The sequence below is a fragment of the Brassica napus genome, chromosome C9 (assembly GCF_020379485.1).
Source record: "Brassica napus cultivar Da-Ae chromosome C9, Da-Ae, whole genome shotgun sequence".
Taxonomy (NCBI): domain Eukaryota; kingdom Viridiplantae; phylum Streptophyta; class Magnoliopsida; order Brassicales; family Brassicaceae; genus Brassica; species Brassica napus.
Genome location: NC_063452.1, coordinates 26,975,912 through 26,995,213, shown reverse-complemented (window position 1 = coordinate 26,995,213; position 19,302 = coordinate 26,975,912). Strand labels below are relative to the sequence as shown.

Here is a 19,302-nt window from a genome sequence, read left to right as displayed (position 1 = left end):
TTTTAATTTATGTTAATTTGTTTATCACATTATATCTTTTAAAATAATTATTTCTTAGCTATTTATTGTTTGAATTTACAAATGTATAAATCATATTTGTAAATGTATTTATAATGTTTATAATTTATAATTTTTATATTTTTAATATTATGTATTTTTCTCGATGCATAGAAATTGGTAATACACTATTGTAAATATTTTTATCATACATTTTACCTATTTTATCATACATTTTACCTATCATGTTGCTCGTTTAATATGACTACAATTGTAGTTGTTTTTTATCATACATTTTTATTATTTTCGTACATCTTAATCAGACATTAAAATTACCTATCGTGATTCTTGATTAATATAGATAAAATGTATGATTAAAATTTTTCACTACACTGTTGAATTCATATTGTGTATGATAATATGTATGTTAAAAGTTATAGTACATTTTACCTATCTTCTTATTTGATAAATTGATTAGCATATCTATATATTATATCACCATACTGATAAATACATATTGACCATTCTTCCTATTGTTCTTAAAGTGTCTTTCACACTCTACTCTCTTGTTGGTATTCTATATAAATTTTATTTAAAATTGATCTAACTTATTGACTTGCGTCAGTAGACATTGTATTTTTAAATTATTTATTATAAACATTATTTTCTAAATATATTTATTCAAAAAACTCGTATGAGATCATTTTGTTTTTATGTATTATAAGAAGTCGATAGATTATATCAGTGAATCGGGTTAGATTTATAGGAAGTTATCATTTGGTTTGCTTTATTTTAATGACCTTAATATTTAAAAGGATCCTGTAAAAGAATTTTTCCTATGTTTGTTTACATATTTGATATTAATTTTCTTTTTCTTTTCAAAATATGTTTTTTGGAAATCTTGATATTTTAAAATTCTTTGTGTAGATTTTTAATATTATGTAGCTTCTAATTTTAAATATATGTGTTTAAATTTTTATAGCTTTGATTTTCAAAGTTTGTATTCTTTTAAAAAATATTATTTATATGTAAAATTTCAAAATTAGTATATATATTAAGTTGATTCTTTTAGTGAGTTTTTTAGATTACTTTAATTTTTATGGAATTCTATTGTTTTGAACTAACTATTTTTGGAAATTTTGAAGTTTTAGAAAATAGTAAAATTTTGTAATGATTTTTCATTTTTAACTGGTGGTTTTAAATTTTATGTGGACAATCTCAATTGCTTATTTAACTAACTTATTAGACATATTAAATAAAACTTATATAAGATCATTTAAATTTATGTATTATATAGAGCATATAATTTTATATGTGAATCTGATTATAGATTTAGGAAAACTCATCATGTAGTTTGTTTTATTGTTAGTGACTACATTTAAAATTTTAATTATTGATGAGTAGATAAATTTATTAATTTTTTTTATTGAAAAGAAACAGTTTCAAATTCATAGATACACTACTTATTAACAATATGTATTTCACACAAAGTTGAATATTCTTACCTGCAGTTTTCATTTTAAATAATTTTTTTGTTAATATAGTGAAATTCACAGAATGAATTGCTAGGTAGAAAGAACAAAAACTGAAACCATTCACTCTTTTAATATTTTTTTTAAAACACTTGTATAGTATATTACAAATTTAGCTGATTATTTACACTCTATACAACTACTTCATAAATATTAAAAACTTATGTATTAAATTTCAGGTTGATCTTAGTTTATAGCAATATGGATATATATTAATATATTTACACTTTATTCTATGTTTTAACATATTTTAGAAGATTCTTTTCAAAAAAATTGGCATGTATACAAAGTTAATTATTTTTAATAAGTTTAGCTATGTTTGTTTACATTATTTCATATAATTTTTTATTTTAAAATAATTTTTTTATTGAATATAATTTTTTTGATTGAATATCAAATTTATTGATCAAAATAGAATATTTACAAATCTAGAGACTGAAATATTTAACCTAGTAGACAAAAAGAATGAAAGAATTTGTGGCTGCTATGTTTACGAGCTAACTTTGAACCAACGCCTGAGCAGCCCCTCCAACGGGTGGCCCATGGTGTAACGGAGTGATAAAATGCGGTTCCGAATTTGTTTGTCAATAGTACGAGTAAGCATCTCCACTGTAACTCAATTACCTCCGTGACGTCGAGAGTTCCGCTCTCTCCAAATGGTGTACACAACTGTTTGGAAAAACATTCTCATAAGAACGGAGTCTAAACGAGTACGGCCTGGTTGCAGCAGTGACACGATCATGTCATTCTAGTCAGGCGTAATGTCCTCTCCGATAAGTTGTCCTGCAGTGTTTAACCAAACCATAAAGGAGAAAGAGAATTTACTGAATATATTAAAATCATTACAAATTAATAAAATCAAATTAATAAAATCAACAAATCATATTTTTTTAACGTCTGATTAATTATATCATTATAACGATGAAAAATATTACATAGACGATTTTACAGCCGACAATTCTACCATCATATAAGAATGCACGTCTGACTGCATCACTCCGAACCGTCCTATGAAATCCATGTTCGATGATACGTTCTGCACCATGCTGAAGACCTCTTGTAACTTTTTCTGAAAACCAGACTTTCTGGTGTAGAATCATTAATGACATTAATCTTAGTCAAACAACTTGATTAAAAGGGCTTCCACAACGAATTATATTTCAAATAAAAAAATTATATAAATCAATTAATTTTTAATTTAAGAGTTATTATAAAACTAAGCTCAATTATTAATACTACGCGTGAGTATAAAATATAGTTATCTAAAAGGCTCGTGAAAACACATTATCCACAATGACATGTGCCAAATATAATCCCTTACCGAACCAGACATAACCGGTTTCCGGTTTAAACGTCAGCAAGAAGAGCCCCAAAGATGTCGTCTTCTACAACCAGAATCCGTCTGTGTGGCTTGTAATAAGGCTTCAATATCAGCGAAGTCTTCAGGTAATATCCACAAAAAAATATAATAATACCATATAAAAAGAATCTTTCTCTCTCTAGAGTCTAGACTGTGAAAGTTCTCTCCTTTCGCTATCTTTCTTACTCCCTACCCCTTGTATGTATATACGTATATATAATCACATATCTGGAGATACACAAGGTGTTCTCGTGCCTGACGTGGGCTATTATCTCCCTTAACTTCACACGCAGAAGCAGGAGTCTTGGTCCTGTAATATTATCCACTTGCGAAGAAAAAAAAACATTAAAAGTTTTGAGTTTTTAGAGCCTATTATGGATGACGAAAGTTAATGCCTTTAGGCTTTAGTTCTGTGGATTCAATCTCAAAATGGCTATTAGTACTATGCTAGGGTCCATCTCTTGTTGCCCCTCTTCCAAGGTACTTCTTCTTCTTCCCCCTTACTTGAAATCTCAAGTTTTGTGCATTAATTGAATCTCTACTGTCTCAAAGCTTAAATAGCACAAAGGTGACATTGATTCTTGTTGCTGGTTCTGATTTAGGGGTTTTAATTTGGTTCCAGGGGTATGAGGTAGCTAAACAACACAGTGGTCGATTGAAGCAATGTGTTTTCACGGTGAGAGCGTGTGTGCCTGTGTATTGTGAAGGTGTATTAAAGAACAAGTTGCATTCTTTTGGTGGTAGAGGTTTAGTTGAAAGAAGGGCTTTTCTGGCTACTTCTAGAAGGTTGTATTTCCGAGGTAGATGGTCTGAGTCCTCAGGGAGGAGAGTGGAGACTTATGCAGGAGTAGATGTAGCAAGTGCTGTTGATGTCATCAACGATCTTGGTTTCGATACTTTGACGTTCTTGATGGTCACTGTTATCATTGTCCCTGCCTTCAGAGTCCTCAAAGCCAGTCCGGTATTAACCAAAATTCTACTTTGGGGTTTGGTTGGTTTATAATCTTCTGTTATATATTATTAACGTTTTTGTGTAATTTTGTTGTTTTTTTTTTTATTTTGGTAGATACTTGGTTTCTTCTTTGCTGGTGTTGTGCTCAATCAATTTGGTTTTATTAGAAATCTCACAGATGTTAAAGTTCTTTCGGAATGGGGGATTCTTTTCCTGGTGAGTTTTTTTTTTGAATAATAATAATGTTAGCTTTATGCATCGAGTTATGATTTGGCTTGACCTGATTGTTTTCTTGCAGCTCTTTGAGATGGGTCTGGAGCTTTCACTTGCTCGTCTGAAGGCTCTTGCAAAATTTGCTTTTGGCATGGGATTATCTCAGGTAAACCGCTTATATTCCTTCCTATAACTTCACTTCTGTCAGATAAAACATCTCAAGAGTTGAGAATCTCTAGGAATTGGTTTCAGTATGCAACTTTATAGACTCTACATCAGAATTTGTTAGATCATTGTTTTGTTTAATGTTGACCTTAGGTTTATTCTGTTTTATTTTGATTATTTTCCCTGTTATTGAAGGTTTTGTTATGCACGCTTGCATTCACCGCTTTTGAGCTCCCACCAAATGGAGCCATAGGAACAAGAATTCTCGAATTCCTCTTTCATTCAAGGCCTGACTTGGTAACGCCTTTCACTTGGCGTCTTCTTAATATCCTCTTGGCAATATAGTTAGTACCTATTGTACCATAAATTCAAATCCTGCAAACTTAATAGAAGCTTCTTTTCCCAATGTGATCATGGTGTTATAACTGCCAATCTCTGATGCTTCATTCTAGTCTCAGAGTTATATCCTCATATTATCTATACTTTCTCCAGGTCAACATCAGAAGTATTGATGAGGCCATTGTCATTGGCGCTGCGCTATCATTGTCTTCTTCAGCTTTTGTTCTACAGGTATTACCACAGTTGCAATAATAGTCAGACACTATCTAGGAAGACCAATCAAAGACTGAGTAGGCTTCTGTCATAATAAAGTATTGACAACGTAAAAAATGTAACAGCTTCTTGCAGAGAAGGGTGAGCTACCTACAAGATTTGGCTCAGCAACCTTAGGGATTCTTCTTCTACAGGTTCTGCTTATCCAGTATATCTTCTATCCGATTATGCAATTTTAGGTTTGGGAAAAAGATCTCCTTGTGTGGAAAAATTCACCAAAAACATTTATGCAAAAATCTTGCTGCAAACATCTGAACTAGACAAACACTTTCGCTTACTGTACTATACTATACTCCTTGCCTTGCTTGCTTGCAGGATATAGCTGTTGTACCTTTACTAGTTGTTCTTCCGGTGTTGGAGAGCCAGGTACCTTTGGCTATCTCCTTATATCAGTGTTAACTTAGACCATTTCACCTTAATATCTTTAATCTCTGTAACTTTGCAAGAATCTTGTTGGGGAAAGCATCTTGCCCATGCTTGCAAAAGAAAGTGCAAAGGCTCTTGGTGGGTTGGGCATTCTCTCCCTTGGTGGAAAGTTCCTTCTCCGTAGAATCTTCGAGGTAACGTTCTTAACGTAGAGGACAAAGTTTTATTTGGTGCATTGCTTAACAATAAGCGCAAAACAATATTCAGGTTGTTGCAGAAACCAGAAGCTCGGAAGCTTTTGTGGCCCTTTGCCTTCTCACAGTTGCTGGGACTTCACTTCTCACTCAAAAGCTTGGTTTCAGCGACACGGTTTGATTTTAACTTCTCTTCAATATGCAAATTAAATGCCATCTAATGTCCTAAACTCTATTTTCTTACTGTGAAGCTTGGAGCTTTTCTTGCTGGAGCACTTCTTGCGGAAACTAATTTCAGGACACAAATAGAAGCTGATATTAGGCCATTCAGAGGTTTGCTTCTTGGTTTGTTCTTTGTAACCACAGGAACTTCCATTGACATGGAGGTAAAGTTGTTATATTTGCATAAAGATTCTCAGCTGAAACGTTTCAGTGTTCATGCTCATATGTGGTTGAAAACTTTCTTTGCAGGTTCTGTTTAGAGAATGGCCTAATGTCCTCACACTCTTGGCTGGTCTGATTGTGATCAAAACACTGATTATAACCGCACTCGGTCCCAGAGTTGGACTCACACTCCAAGAAAGCGTAAGAATTGGTTTCCTTCTTTCTCAGGGAGGAGAATTCGCATTCGTTGTCTTCTCTCTAGCCAACAGGTCTTTACCATTACTCAAACATCTCCAAAAAAAACAGATTTAGACTTTTCCTTTCTAGTTATGTGATTATGATGGTTACAATCATATATGTGCAGGCTAGGAGTGCTTCCACTTGAGCTGAACAAGCTTCTCATCATCGTAGTTGTTTTGTCAATGGCGTTAACACCAACGCTTAACCAACTTGGAAGAAGGGCAGCTGATTTTATTGATGAGAAAATTGGTAACGAAGAGGTAATCTTTATAAGTTTCTAAACAATAGTGTTTTTTGCATCGATTCCATCACCCTGATATGGACATGTTCTGCAGAATGAAGATGAAGAAGTGAACTTCGACGTTAGTGAATCAATCGTCATCATTGGATTTGGACAAATGGGTCAGGTAAAAAGTTTATCACTTTCCATATCTTTCCTGGGAAAAAAAAAGTTGAAGTTGTGGTTTCATACAGGTTCTGGCAAACTTCTTGTCAACGCCATTGGTCTCAGGAGTAGATAGTGATCTCGTGGGATGGCCTTATATTGGTTTTGATCTTAATCCTGCTGTAGTGAAGGTCTGAAAACACAGCTTCACAGAGATTTTGTTTGTTGACATGTTATAAACTGGTTTGTCTCTTCTTCTTTTGTGGCAGGAGTCAAGGAAACAAGGTTTCCCTATATTGTATGGAGATGGATCTAGGCCATCGGTTTTGCAATCTGCAGGTGTTTCATCTCCTAAAGCAATCATGATAATGTATAAAGGCAAGAAGAGAACCACTGAAGCTGTTGAGAGACTCCGTCTTGCCTTCCCTGCGGTTCGATTATCCCACTACTCTTTCAGTTAAGTTCCAACAATGGCTATAGCTTTGGAGTTAAACTGTGGTTGCTTTTAACTTTTTGACCAGACTAAAATATATTCAAGAGCTCAAGATTTACCGCATCTTCTTGAATTAAAGAAAGCAGGAGCCACGGATGCAATTCTTGAAAATGCAGAGGTAAAATCTCATTTTGGAATCTTTTTGGTTAGTGAGAGTTTAGATCTGAACGTGAGTTTTGTTTTGCTGTTTGGTTCACAGACAAGTCTACAGCTTGGTTCGAAGATGTTGAGAGGATTTGGAGTAATGTCTGATGACGTGAGCTTCCTGAGTAGAGTTTTTAGAGATTCAATGGAGATTCAAGCTCAAGATGAAATCACTGCTGCTGAAACCAATGCTGCTGCTGCTGCTGCTTCACAAGTTCCACCGCTCATGAAACCGATGCGAATGAAGGCTTCTGATACTGCAGATCTCCAGCTCGTTAAGCCAGTGCAAGTAAAAGCTTCTGATTCAAAGGTAGACTCTGCAGAAGTTCTTCAAGAAACAGATGATGGTTTGAGTCAGCCTGAGACTGATAATGGGCTTGTTGGTAAAGCTGAGAAAGCTCCAGAGTAAACACAACAAAAAAAGATTGATACTCCCACATTCTAACAATTTTTTTTATGAAATGTGCAGTAAATATTTCAAACCAAATTACCAAAAACAAAAATTGTTAGTATTCCTTCTATTTTTAGTTAATAATCTTTTTTAGCTTTCAAATTTTCTGAAAATAAATTAGATCTCAATTATAAATAACGAAATAATAATTTTCTAATAACTTTAAATTAATAATTCAAGAAACTTAATTATTTTATATTTTATAATTTATCATTATTAATTATATATTACAAAAATTTATAGAAATAGAAAAGATATTTTTTTTACATGTTATCATGGTCTGCCAATACCAACAAAAACAACAAGACACCTCTTAATTTTCTATAATAAGGATGACTAAGTTTGAGGTATACTAAAACGAATTAGGCAAATTAATAAAAAGAAATTATTTGTATGAAATTTTCAGTATGATATGAAAAATACCATCAGAGGCAAATCTTATAAGACACTTCAAGGTAGTGCAGTCAGATCTAAAACATGTAGAATTATAGATTTTATAATAGTCTATTTATTATTTATCATAGTTTTGTAAAAAAACATTAAACATCGTTAAAACTTTTGTTAATAAAATTAGGGGACTATAGTATTAATGAAACTAGAGGTTTAGCCTCCGCGCAAGCGCAGAGCTGGGTACGTTGTCGATGCATTGTGTTGTTTTGTGTATGTAATTGTATTGTTTGTTTTTTTGATAAAAGTTAATTTTATCATGTTGTCTATAATTGTCTACGAATAGAGGATTGAAAGTTATACATGTTGATTAGGTAGATCTAACAATGACCATAGTATTCATTTCGTTGTTATTTTTTTAATCTTATATTGGTATAGATTTGATTGACCTCTAGCGTAAAAATGATCAAAGATAACTGAACATTGTAGTTGTTAAGTTACGGTTAAAATAGTGTAAAGGAAAGGGTTTAAATTTTGATTTTAAATTTTTTAAATGTATATGTACAGTAAATAAAATAGTTTTCTTAGTTTACACGGATTTTATTGTGAAACTTCTCAAACGTAGTCTTTTTTGTAAAATTAAAGTAATAAGTGAAGATATTTATATATTTATATTGCTATATAACTATTTAGTATAGAGGTTTAGCGATTTTTTTAATAAAAATGGTTTTGCGGTTTTTAAAAAAAAATTCAATCGCAGACCAAAAAAAGAAATTGGTATAGCTTTATGTTTCAAGAAAATAAATTGGGCTTAAATTGTTTAGGTTTGAAATTTGGTGGGCCTTGGAACATTAGTTTTCTGTGCTTCTAACTCAACCGTTAGGTCGTTTTATTTTTCATCGTCGGGAGAGCTTCTAGGTTTCCTGTTATTAATTCAACCCAATGATCGTCCAACCCACCAAAAGCATCTAGGAGCGTAGTCCCGCGCTTCCGAAAAATATATTTTTTTCAATATGGAACATTATTGTATCAAACATGAGTAAATGTATATAAACTGACCAAGGCTTTCGACTTGTGGTTCCTTGCTGCAATTGTTTTAAGTGACTTTGCGCAATGGTTAATATGGTGTCATGAAATTATTGAAATACTTTAGATTTTGTATGAATGGTTATTAAAGCTAATTTTGTTTAATTAAATTAAACCCTACAATTCACACAATTTATGTAAAATCAAATTTTATTAACACAATCATATATAGATCACAAGATTTTCTCATAATATTAACAAAAGTCTTAAGACTCCAAAAAGATTGACAAAAGTCTTAAGACTCAATTGACCAAAAGCAAGGCCAAGTCAAATCTCTGAATAAAAAACATTGAAAACGCTCAAGAAACCTCTGCACTTGTAAGTAAACTTACTTCACCTTTGTCTTAGATTTCTTGAGAAGACTAGAAGTTTTGAACTCAGCATCGTCTCTAATAAAACTCCACCAGAGAATGGTTAGAGGAACTGTGGCGAGGTGCCAAATAGAGTGAGCTTCAAAGTAGCCTCCATACAGAGGGAAGTTATATATATCTAAAAGCATAGCTAAACCTGAAGCTATCACAGCCACCCATAGTTTCCAATTAGAAGGATGCCTAGAAACAGCTGCCCATCTTGCCCATAGGAAAAGCTGAGCGACTCCCATGGCCACACACACAATCATGTTCCAACCTGTAAACAACATTGAACTCACAAAGAATACAGAGAAAAAAAATGGAACTGGTTTCAGATAGGGGAAAGAGTTCTCTGTATACCATAGTAAAGTTTGTAGAAGTTAATGTACAGTACGTGGGTGGTGACTAAAGCTAGTACTGGAGCGGATACCATGACTCTTGCAGCCTCCACCCGAACATCAAAGGTTTTTAGGATGGATACGATGAGTGAGAATCCGAGAACGGCTATTGCAGATGAGTAGTCCAAACTCTTTGTGATGTCAACATCCCTGAGAAACCATAGAGACAGATCACCAAAAGATTATGGATGATAAAAAATAATGTGTAGATGATTACCGAGTGTGGAAAACTGCACTCCAGAACCAAGAGTTCATGGACAGAATCCAACATATTCATAGTAACCCGTCCGTGGGCTCTTCTCATCATGGCTACCATGTCCGTTTCCTGAACAAATACATTAATTATTCCAGTTCTCTAAACATAACATCTAAATGTTGTAGCTTCTCAATCTTACCATGGTATTCTCCATTGAGCCAGACATGCAATGCGTGGCCAACGTTAGAAACTCTAACAGTAGGCTTGCCTCCTTTATTCTTAAGGTCACTGTCATCTATCTTGAACCTATAATATAGAAAATTAATCAGATAAAATTCTTATGTTTCTTTTCGATGTTTTCTTCTTGAAATTCTAATTCATAAAAAGAAATCAGACTTGTACGCTTACTTTGTTGTATACCATCCGTAATCAGACTTTTTTTTGGACCGGTCTCGGTGAACACCTTGAAATCAAACTTCTTATTTGCCTTCTTTGACTTCATATAATTCCCTGCAGTGTGATGAGAGACAATCTGAAACATATAGAAACCAAAAAAAATGAAAGTAATAATCTCTTAATTTTTTGTCGATACAATACCTGAGTAGAGTGGTTCCCATGAATTCACCATGCTTCTTGATTTTTTTCGAGTTCCAAAAATGGGAGAAGTCGAGCAACAATGAACGTTTGATAAAGAATATTAACTAACAGAAGTTCTGAAGATTCATCTATAATTTATAGGTTTGGCGTGAAGGAAACGGAGAGATCGACATCACTTTTGAATTAAATGACGAAAACATTAATTGGTAAATCAAGAGACATACGTTGAACAATAGGGAAGATTAATGTTTGGTGTTTGCAGAGAAGCTGAACGGAGACGACAAAGGTAAAGAGACGAAGAACAATTAAAAAAACCCTAATCGACAAAACGCTGTGTTTAATAACAGAATAAAACATTAATTGAATGGGAAAACTCAAATCATACCATATAATTTAAAAAACCAAACGCGAGAACAGAATTACTAAACCAAACCGAGAATCATGGACCCCACAGTCTTTATAAAATGCATACGTGTACACCTTAAGGAGAGAGTAAACTCTCCTATCATAAATATATATTAGTTTCGGCCATCAATGTACAAAGTAACCTTTAGTTTAGTCGTATAAATGTTGGTGTTTATATTTCAATAACTCGGGTTCGAACCACATGCTTGACACTTTTTCACACTTTTTAAAAGTGGGACCCACAGACCGCTGACGTGGCGGCACAGGAATGAGGCAACTGCCTCATTATATTATAGACTAGGGGCATTGCCCCCGCGCAAGCGCAAGGTTGTGGACAGAGTTCTTGTTTCATCTCAATATTTGCTAGGGTTGTTGTAGTTGTGAATTTTGCGTTTTGAATTGTTTTTCAAGTTTTTTTTATTGTTATAGGGTTAGAATTGTGATGATGAACTGTGTATGCATTGTTCTCCACTTATGAAGGGCTAAACTGTGTTAGTAATGTGATTGATATAGTTCGTGTTGTTGTTTGCTGTGTCACTGAGACTTATTGTTTGTTTGTCTTTTTAATTTGTTTCTTGTACTGTTGAGAGTACATAAATTATATTAAAGTTGTTGAGAGTACCTTTTGTTTTTGGATATTTTTTCTCCGGTTTAGTTGTGTAAGTTGTGTGTATTAAGTAATAATTTTTATTATTTTTATTATGTTTGTTATATGTTTTTTTTTTTAACTTGTTGCTCTTACCGAATCTTTAAAATAAATACATGAAGACTTGTAGAAATAACTATAAAATAAGTGACAGTTCTGAGTATTTGGGCTTTAATGAGTTTTAAACGAATTTATGTATTTCTCATAAGAAGATAATAGCATTGGCCAGTTGACATTTGGCATATAAACTATTTTTATAAGACAAGATGAGTGAGCATGTGGAAATGTTGTTACCGCCTTTGTGTCTGTCGGGATTGGCCCTTATATCTCCTGTTGTGGCTGTATTTGTTTATCCTTTATTTGATGGGTAATATGTAAACAAAAATCATTGTTAGTTGTATTTATCAAAGTTCATAACTTACTCTGCCTTTTTTATTTAGGTAATTTCATTGATCTTGGTTGTCGTCTTCGTTTTCTTCGTTGCGAAAGTAAGTTTGTAAATTGTTAAATAGCTGGCCGTGTAGTTTGTATTTGTTTAGATGAGTCGATGTATGTGTCGTTGAGTTTTAGTTGAGGTGATTGGTTTGGTATATTTGTTTTGAAGTTTATTTCTAAGATGAGACAAAAAAGAGAGGTGATCATTAATGATTCGTCTTTTTTTGGAATTCTATTTTTGGTGTTTTGATTGTTTGAGTTGTTGTGGTTTCTTTTAAGCTGTAAAATAAAGGTTTGTGTAAAATTAGTTTGATAAGTATGAGAGATAAATAGACGACCACAGAATTTGGGTAGAAAATATTTTTGATTATTGATGTTAGCACAATATAGATAATAATATAAAAGGAATTGTGTGTTGATTGTTTCGTACGGATCAATGAGGAGACGAATAACGACTTAAGTTGTTTCTTTGCTAAGGTCAGAGCCTTGGACAGAACGTATTTGTCCAACCACATCTGCGAGTTTAAATATCAGTTATGATAACGAAACATATTATAAACCCAGATGCAATATGATAATATACCTGGGAGTTCTAGGTTTGTGTTCGCAATCACTTGGAAATTGTCAAACAATCTAATTATGATTGGAAATTGATCTCAGGAGCATCCATGATGACTTCATCAATAATAGTTGGTGAGATGAAACGAATGAGGAATGGATGATCAATTATCTTGCAAATGCTTGAGCACCTAGCAACCTCAAAACGATCGACTTTCACAATGGAACCGGCTTTCAAAGATGGCATGTAATGATTAGCACGTCCGGCGAGAATAAACCCATGAATCACAAAATCTCCAAATAATATCATTTAACAAAGAATCAGGAAATCAATTAAAAACAATTATATTAAATAAGTGTGATAAATCGAAGATTAACTTACATTTTTATCAAGGAAGAGAACCGTGATTCCCATAAACTCACTGTCTTTCTTGAAGTTCAGGGAATCCCATAAGCGAGGAGGTTAGAGCTATGCTCTGACTACTATGACCAACACGGAGAGACTCGAAGGTTGAGTGACGGATGCCGGGAACGCCGTTTTGAGGAACTGGAGAGGTAGAAAGACATTTTCTAGAAGATCATTAAAGCTAAGAGGAATCAATGAGTTTTGTAGAGATGCAGATTGAGTTCATCAAATATGAGAATCATATATATAGGGTTTACAGAAATGCTACAAATCAGGAACATTTAAGATCAAGCGATTTAAGATGGGGAGATGAAGAGTTCACCAGTGAAAAAATAGATTACGAACATACATACGGTGCAACTCTGTAACTCAGATTTGTCTGAGACAATGATGAAAAGAACTTAAACTCATGTTAAACGAAGACAGTTTACAATATGGAAAAACTATAATTGTTGTTTTTTTTTCATATAACGTGATGAACCTCTTTTAAAAATGAAACTCATAATACACTTGTAGGCTTGACCCAGAGAAAAAACCGAAGAAGCAAAGGTTTCCGACCTTTATAAATATATATTAGTTTTAGCCATAAATGTACAAAGTATCCTTTAGTTTATATAAATGTTGGTGTTTATATTTCAATAACCCGGATTCGAACCACAGACTTGACATTTTTTCGCACTTTGTAAAAGTGGGACCCACCAAAACACCAGAATAGCGACGTGGCGGCGAATGAGGCAACGATAGATTTGGGCTTTTGTAAATGTGATTACCTTGCTGTGTTTAACTCTGTTCCATGTGAACGCCATGCCGTTTAAGTTAGAGGATAACGACAAGCACGGTGGAAAAAATGCTGACGTCATTAGCCTATTTCCGATAGGACGGTATGTAATATAGATACGAAGAAAACGAATTCCTGAGTTTTAATTTTAAAGTTTTTGAATCTGAAAAACTCATTGCGATTCTCAGGAAGCTTCCATAGATTTCCGTCTGGTTCTAGGGTTCCGCGACGATTTCTCCGATTGAATTTAGCTTGGGGGGGGCGAAATAAGAATGGCGCAGGGTGTAGAAGAATGGTACAAACAGATGCCGATCATCACTCGCTCGTATCTCACGGCGGCCGTTGTCACCACCGTCGGATGTTCACTCGATGTATGTGCTTTAAATAGGAGGACATTTACGGTTTTCATTTGAATTAGGGTTTCTTGATTTTGGTTTGGGGGTGGGGGTGTTGTGAATTGCAGATTATATCGCCGTATAGCCTCTACTTGAATCCCACCCTTGTGGTGAAGCAACACCAGTACTGGCGTCTCGTTACCAACTTCTTGTATTTCCGCAAGATGGGTAAGTGTCCTCCTCAGGCTTTGTGTTATAAAAAAGCTTTCATCTTTACCGTTATTGTGAATTTCAGTGGCTCCTGTATATGGTGTCTTTGTTTTAAAATGGCTTCATAACTGATTTTTTGGGATCAGATGTACAAACATCTTGCATCACTAGTCATATGATTCACTGATGCACATGTTTATGAAAGTTCACTTTTTTGAATTGCGTTCAGAAGCTTTCAGGGTCCGAGTTGTATTTTCGCATCACCTGCTTAACTAGTTTATGTTTTACGTCAAATTTTTTAGCTATATAGCCTGCGGAGAAAGGTTTAGCTCGTGCTACTGAGGAAGATTTTGAAGTCAACTGCCTAGTTGACTTTCATTTATTAGTGGAGGAACTGTATCAATCTTGTGGGTTTAAAAGCTCCTGTATGTGGTGTCTTTGTTATCAGAACTGATTTGCTATTGATTTAGAGTGCTTTGCATTCTTTTGGAATCTGACCACTAACATCTTGCCTTATTGGCATTGTACTTTTCTCAGTTGTGGAAATTTTGAATTGCGTTTAGAAGCTTTCAAGGTTCGAGTTCAGTTTTATTACTGTTTTGGCTAGAGGCTTACTTAGGATGGTTTTGGTCGTGCTTGTTAATGGCCTTTTTGGATTGATTGTGTATTCAATTGCCTAGTTGACTATCATGTATCATTTGGAACTGTATTAATCTTGTAGGATATATATATTTTTTTTTTGCAAGATTTGGACTTCATGTTTCATATGTTCTTCCTCGCACGGTACTGCAAACTCCTTGAAGAAAACTCATTCAGGGGAAAGACTGCTGATTTTCTTTACATGCTCCTTTTTGGAGCAACCGTTCTAACTGGTATTGTTCTCCTCGGCGGAATGATACCCTACTTATCCGCATCGTTTGCTAAAATCATCTTCCTCAGCAACTCATTAACTTTCATGATGGTTAGTAACTTCTATCACATCTTGTTTCCCACAAATCTAAGTCATCTCCAAACCTAGCTGTCTCCTTTGTTATACAGGTGTATGTGTGGAGCAAACAAAATCCTTATATTCACATGAGTTTCCTGGGTCTGTTCACCTTCACAGCTGCTTACCTACCATGGGTGAGTCTTATCTTTCTCGCTTCCTCTCTTTTCCCTAAACTTCCACCAGAATAACATCTTATGCAACTTCTGCCATTGCAGGTACTTCTTGGGTTCTCTGTCCTTGTTGGTGCCAGTCCTTGGGTGGATCTTCTGGTATATATCCTTAATCATTCCCAAAATCTCTTCTTTGATCTCTATCTTAAACCTGTTTAAAAACCTTACAGGGTATGATAGCTGGTCATGCTTACTACTTTCTGTCTGAGGTGTATCCGAGAATGACTAATCGTCGTCCTTTAAAGACTCCAGCGTTCCTCAAAGCCCTATTTGCAGATGAACCAGTCGTGGTGGCACGGCCAGAAAACGTCAGGTTTGATGCTGCACCTTTCGATGAAATCCACCAAGACTGATCCTGAGATCACTACACTTCCAAACGGGATAACGAATTCCGTTTGGTCAGATATAAAATGGTATGCAAAGGAAAGAAGATAATAGCACAAAGCCTATTGACTATGACACGCTAGTTGTGAACTCACCACCACACCTTAGTGTTAGTTTCAAGTAGTTTGGTGTCTTTTGGTATCGTTGTCTCTCATCGTGTTGTGTATACAAATTTGCTTTTTGGTTTTAGTGTTTATGTTATGTTTATTGGACACACTCAAGTTGTACACAAACCTCCAGTTATGTCTACATTGTTAATTATTGTCTTCGTTCATGTCCGAAACTTTTTCAGAAGAATGCCATCTTCTCTAGTTAAGTTGTCTGATAAAAGAGATGCATGTGCCAGGATTCGATTTATTTCTCTCCAAGGTTAAACATCCACTTTCAGACATCTCTCATTACCAGAAGCTATAGGAAGAACAAAAAGAAAAGAAACCAATAGCCCAACTCTTTTTACAACAAAAAGACAAAGACATCGTTTCTCATTCACAGGCTTCATTTGTTAACCGCACATTCCTTTTTTTTAAATTGAAAAGTAGCTGCAGATTCCTGGAAACAGTAAGAGTCGTTCAGGCCTTTCCGGTGTGCGGCCAGTGTGTTAAGTAAGTCAATGTTACTATGATCTCTTAATCATGGAGATAGGTTTGTTCTTCATGTACTGCGCTCCATAAGCTGCTGTTGAAGCCATAGTCGTCGAAGCAACTAACCAGCTGGATACAAAACAAATGAGACCAATAAGAAACACTTCAGAACACACTCCATATGCTTTTAACTAATCCAGACTGTTCTTTAAGAAAAAGACTAATATAGTACCTTAGATAATTGATCCATGTCTGTGTATCTGGATTCCCAAATTCAGGTTGAAGGAGTGCACCAGCGACTAGAGCCAATTGGAAAACTGTATTCACCTGTTTTTCAACCAACTGGTTAAGTATACCAAAAGATGTAACATATGTGTGGTTTTTAGGAGCACACGCTGTCAACTGGAGATCATACCTTGCTTATGAATAATGGTTTTACTTTCTGGGGGCTTGCACCATCGAGGTTGAAGAAATCACTCCATTTTTTCCACTGAGAATATAAGGCCAAAAATGATTTCTATCAATAATCTCAACTTCTGTAACCATATATGGTCGAGAGGGAAAAAAATGGTTTGGTTGTTCTAGTTCTAAAGTTGTCGAGCTTCACCTTCCAGTCTAAGTTTAATGCCCTTAGATATACCGCTCCGCCGACCAGTGCAACATCACGGAACACCACGATTCCAACCAGCCCAGCTTTAAAGCACAAATGTCACATAAACATAACAGTACCAAAATGTTGTCTGAGTTTAGAATGTTGTATCCAAGACGACTTAACTAGTTAATCAACTTAGATGGGGGTTTCCTCGTGGTACCAAAACTAAGTCGCAAGCTTTTTCTACGAAGGTTTGTTTTTATAGCTGTCTGAGATTAAAAGACTAAAAGTAGAAACTTTAAGCTAAAAAAAAGTACTCACGATGAAGAAGATCCTTCTGCACCATTGCTAATGCAACACATCCAATAAGAACCTGAAATTGAAAGTTAAATAATCAATAAATCGGAGGTGAAAACTTGAAACCACAGTCAGAGAACAACCACAGTGAGTAAGAAAAAAAAATACTAAACACATTAAAAGATCATTAGGTATTTACCTTGTCAGCAAGAGGATCAAGGTAAGAGCCAACCACAGAATCAATCTTCATTCTCCTAGCCATGTAACCATCTAACTACAGAGTAAAGAGCCCAGAAAATTAAGATTCAAAACCATGTTTCTCCAAACAATTAACAACAAAGAAGATGAATATACCCAATCACTAGCTCCAGAAACAGCCAACCCTACGAAAGCAGGAGTATACATCTCATTCAATATCATCCTACAATACAAGAAAGAATCAATCAAAGTTCAGATTCTTCATCCTCTGATGATATGAGAAAAGAGGTGCTTGATACACATACCACCAAAGCACAGGACCAGATGCTAATCGTGCCATAGATATCATATTCGGCACATTCACAAAACTCTCCATTATCCCTCCTCCTCTGCTTCCATCTTCCTCCTTAGCCAAATAATTATCATCCACGTGTTGTGTCACAGACTGTAACCCTAACCTCGTTCTTCTCCTAATCCGATCCAATCTAACACTCAGAGCCTCCACCTCCCTCAAAACGGCGCCGTTTCCTCGCCAGTGAAGAGGCGTCGCGGACTGGAGCAGTTTCCAAGGAGGAGGAGACAGGAACAGAGGTCCGTGGAGAGGTACGAACCATTTCGAAAGCGGAGACAACCGGTTCGTGAACTGTGGGATCAGCGGCGAAAACGACGGTGCGATCGGAGAAACGGTTCCGCCGGAAGCTGCGGCGGCGGTGAAGAATGGTCTGGACTTTTTAAGGGGATTGGTTTCAGCAAGCTTTCTTAGAGATCTGTAGAACGCCATCGATCATCTAACGCTTATTTTATTTCTCGTTAAATTGGAATTCGAATTGGTTACGGTGACGGGACGACTAGGTTTTCGCTGCTTGAGGGTTTTGACTTGGGCCACGTGTATGATGTTTCATAAACACGTGGAAGCTTTATGTACCATGCCAAACCAATAATTTTATTCTGAACCGGAACATTAACCAAGCCATATTATATCGAACCGGTACATTAACCGGATTGAAAATTCAGAGTGTAACTGGATGGAAATGAAACGAAGATGTATAGGTGTTCAAAATAAAATGATGCATAGAATAATGAAATCAAAAATTAAGTATAAGCATAAAATTCCCTATTCTAATAAATTGAATTATTTTATTTATTCTTTTTATTTCTCTATATTTATGCTTATACATGTTTTCAGTTATTTAGCTGATATTTTTTTGTAAAATCAAGTAGGACGGCTCACTCTATACATTGCAAATACTTTTTTAACAACACAAATATAATTAAAAGAATGGAATGAAATCAATATAATTTATTTTAATTCAAATTAAATAATAGATAAATATTATATATTAATAACATGTATGTATAGTACTAAAAATATATCCAAAATATTAAATGATGCTAAAAGCAAAGACAATTATTTAAGGGTTAATTTGTGTAATAGACAAATTTGAAAGAAAAATTAAGAATATGGCAATGATGTTGACATAATTAGATCTCCTATCATTTTTTTCTTTTTTTCTTCCGGTTTTCTCATTTTTCTAAGACGGTTGACGGTGATAACACATAAGGATATCACTTAAATAAAAAAAAAAAAAAAAAACGTTGTTACAGTGATGGTGGTTATGGCATTGACGATGATGGTGTGACAGTCATAAATATGGAAGAAACAATGGCTTTTTGTATCAATAGATATTGTGGCTGTGTTGTGGTGGTCGTCGTCGTGGCTAAAGAAAAAAAAAATTGTCGTAGATGGAGACGAAATGATGGTCTTTTATGCATAATGATATAGAACACTGAATGATATGGAACAAACTGAATGGTAT

At 34.7% G+C, this 19,302-nt stretch overlaps 4 protein-coding genes across 4 annotated transcripts; 2 read left to right on the top strand and 2 right to left on the bottom strand.

The window, feature by feature from the left end:
* The first annotated feature begins 2,925 nt into the window (after nt 1-2,925).
* Nucleotides 2,926-7,590, top strand: LOC106415387 (K(+) efflux antiporter 3, chloroplastic). Its single transcript, XM_013856077.3, has 18 exons — nt 2,926-3,369; nt 3,512-3,850; nt 3,956-4,057; nt 4,140-4,220; nt 4,415-4,516; nt 4,712-4,789; nt 4,897-4,965; nt 5,147-5,197; nt 5,278-5,391; nt 5,465-5,566; nt 5,643-5,777; nt 5,863-6,044; nt 6,140-6,275; nt 6,351-6,422; nt 6,490-6,591; nt 6,670-6,831; nt 6,922-7,011; nt 7,093-7,590. The coding sequence occupies exons 1-18, from the start codon at nt 3,319-3,321 to the stop codon at nt 7,444-7,446; spliced, it is 2,322 nt and encodes a 773-aa protein (XP_013711531.1). The 5' UTR covers nt 2,926-3,318; the 3' UTR covers nt 7,447-7,590.
* A 1,699-nt stretch (nt 7,591-9,289) lies between these two features.
* LOC111208063 (post-GPI attachment to proteins factor 3-like) lies at nt 9,290-10,522 on the bottom strand. The gene is made up of 6 exons (XM_048767807.1): nt 10,503-10,522; nt 10,105-10,211; nt 9,993-10,034; nt 9,927-9,939; nt 9,672-9,859; nt 9,290-9,588 (listed from the first exon to the last, which is right to left on the bottom strand). Exons 1-6 carry the CDS (start codon nt 10,520-10,522, stop codon nt 9,290-9,292), a joined length of 669 nt encoding a protein of 222 aa, XP_048623764.1.
* Nucleotides 10,523-13,850: 3,328 nt separating this feature from the next.
* On the top strand, nt 13,851-16,091 carry LOC106415843 (derlin-2.2). The gene is made up of 6 exons (XM_013856641.3): nt 13,851-14,101; nt 14,194-14,293; nt 15,022-15,236; nt 15,314-15,397; nt 15,479-15,532; nt 15,604-16,091. The coding sequence occupies exons 1-6, from the start codon at nt 14,003-14,005 to the stop codon at nt 15,784-15,786; spliced, it is 735 nt and encodes a 244-aa protein (XP_013712095.1). The 5' UTR covers nt 13,851-14,002; the 3' UTR covers nt 15,787-16,091.
* A 66-nt stretch (nt 16,092-16,157) lies between these two features.
* Nucleotides 16,158-18,377, bottom strand: LOC106415842 (cardiolipin synthase (CMP-forming), mitochondrial). The gene is made up of 8 exons (XM_013856640.3): nt 17,791-18,377; nt 17,642-17,708; nt 17,487-17,561; nt 17,312-17,363; nt 17,006-17,091; nt 16,814-16,888; nt 16,631-16,725; nt 16,158-16,527 (listed from the first exon to the last, which is right to left on the bottom strand). The coding sequence occupies exons 1-8, from the start codon at nt 18,264-18,266 to the stop codon at nt 16,434-16,436; spliced, it is 1,020 nt and encodes a 339-aa protein (XP_013712094.1). The 5' UTR covers nt 18,267-18,377; the 3' UTR covers nt 16,158-16,433.
* Between the last annotated feature and the right edge of the window lie 925 nt (nt 18,378-19,302).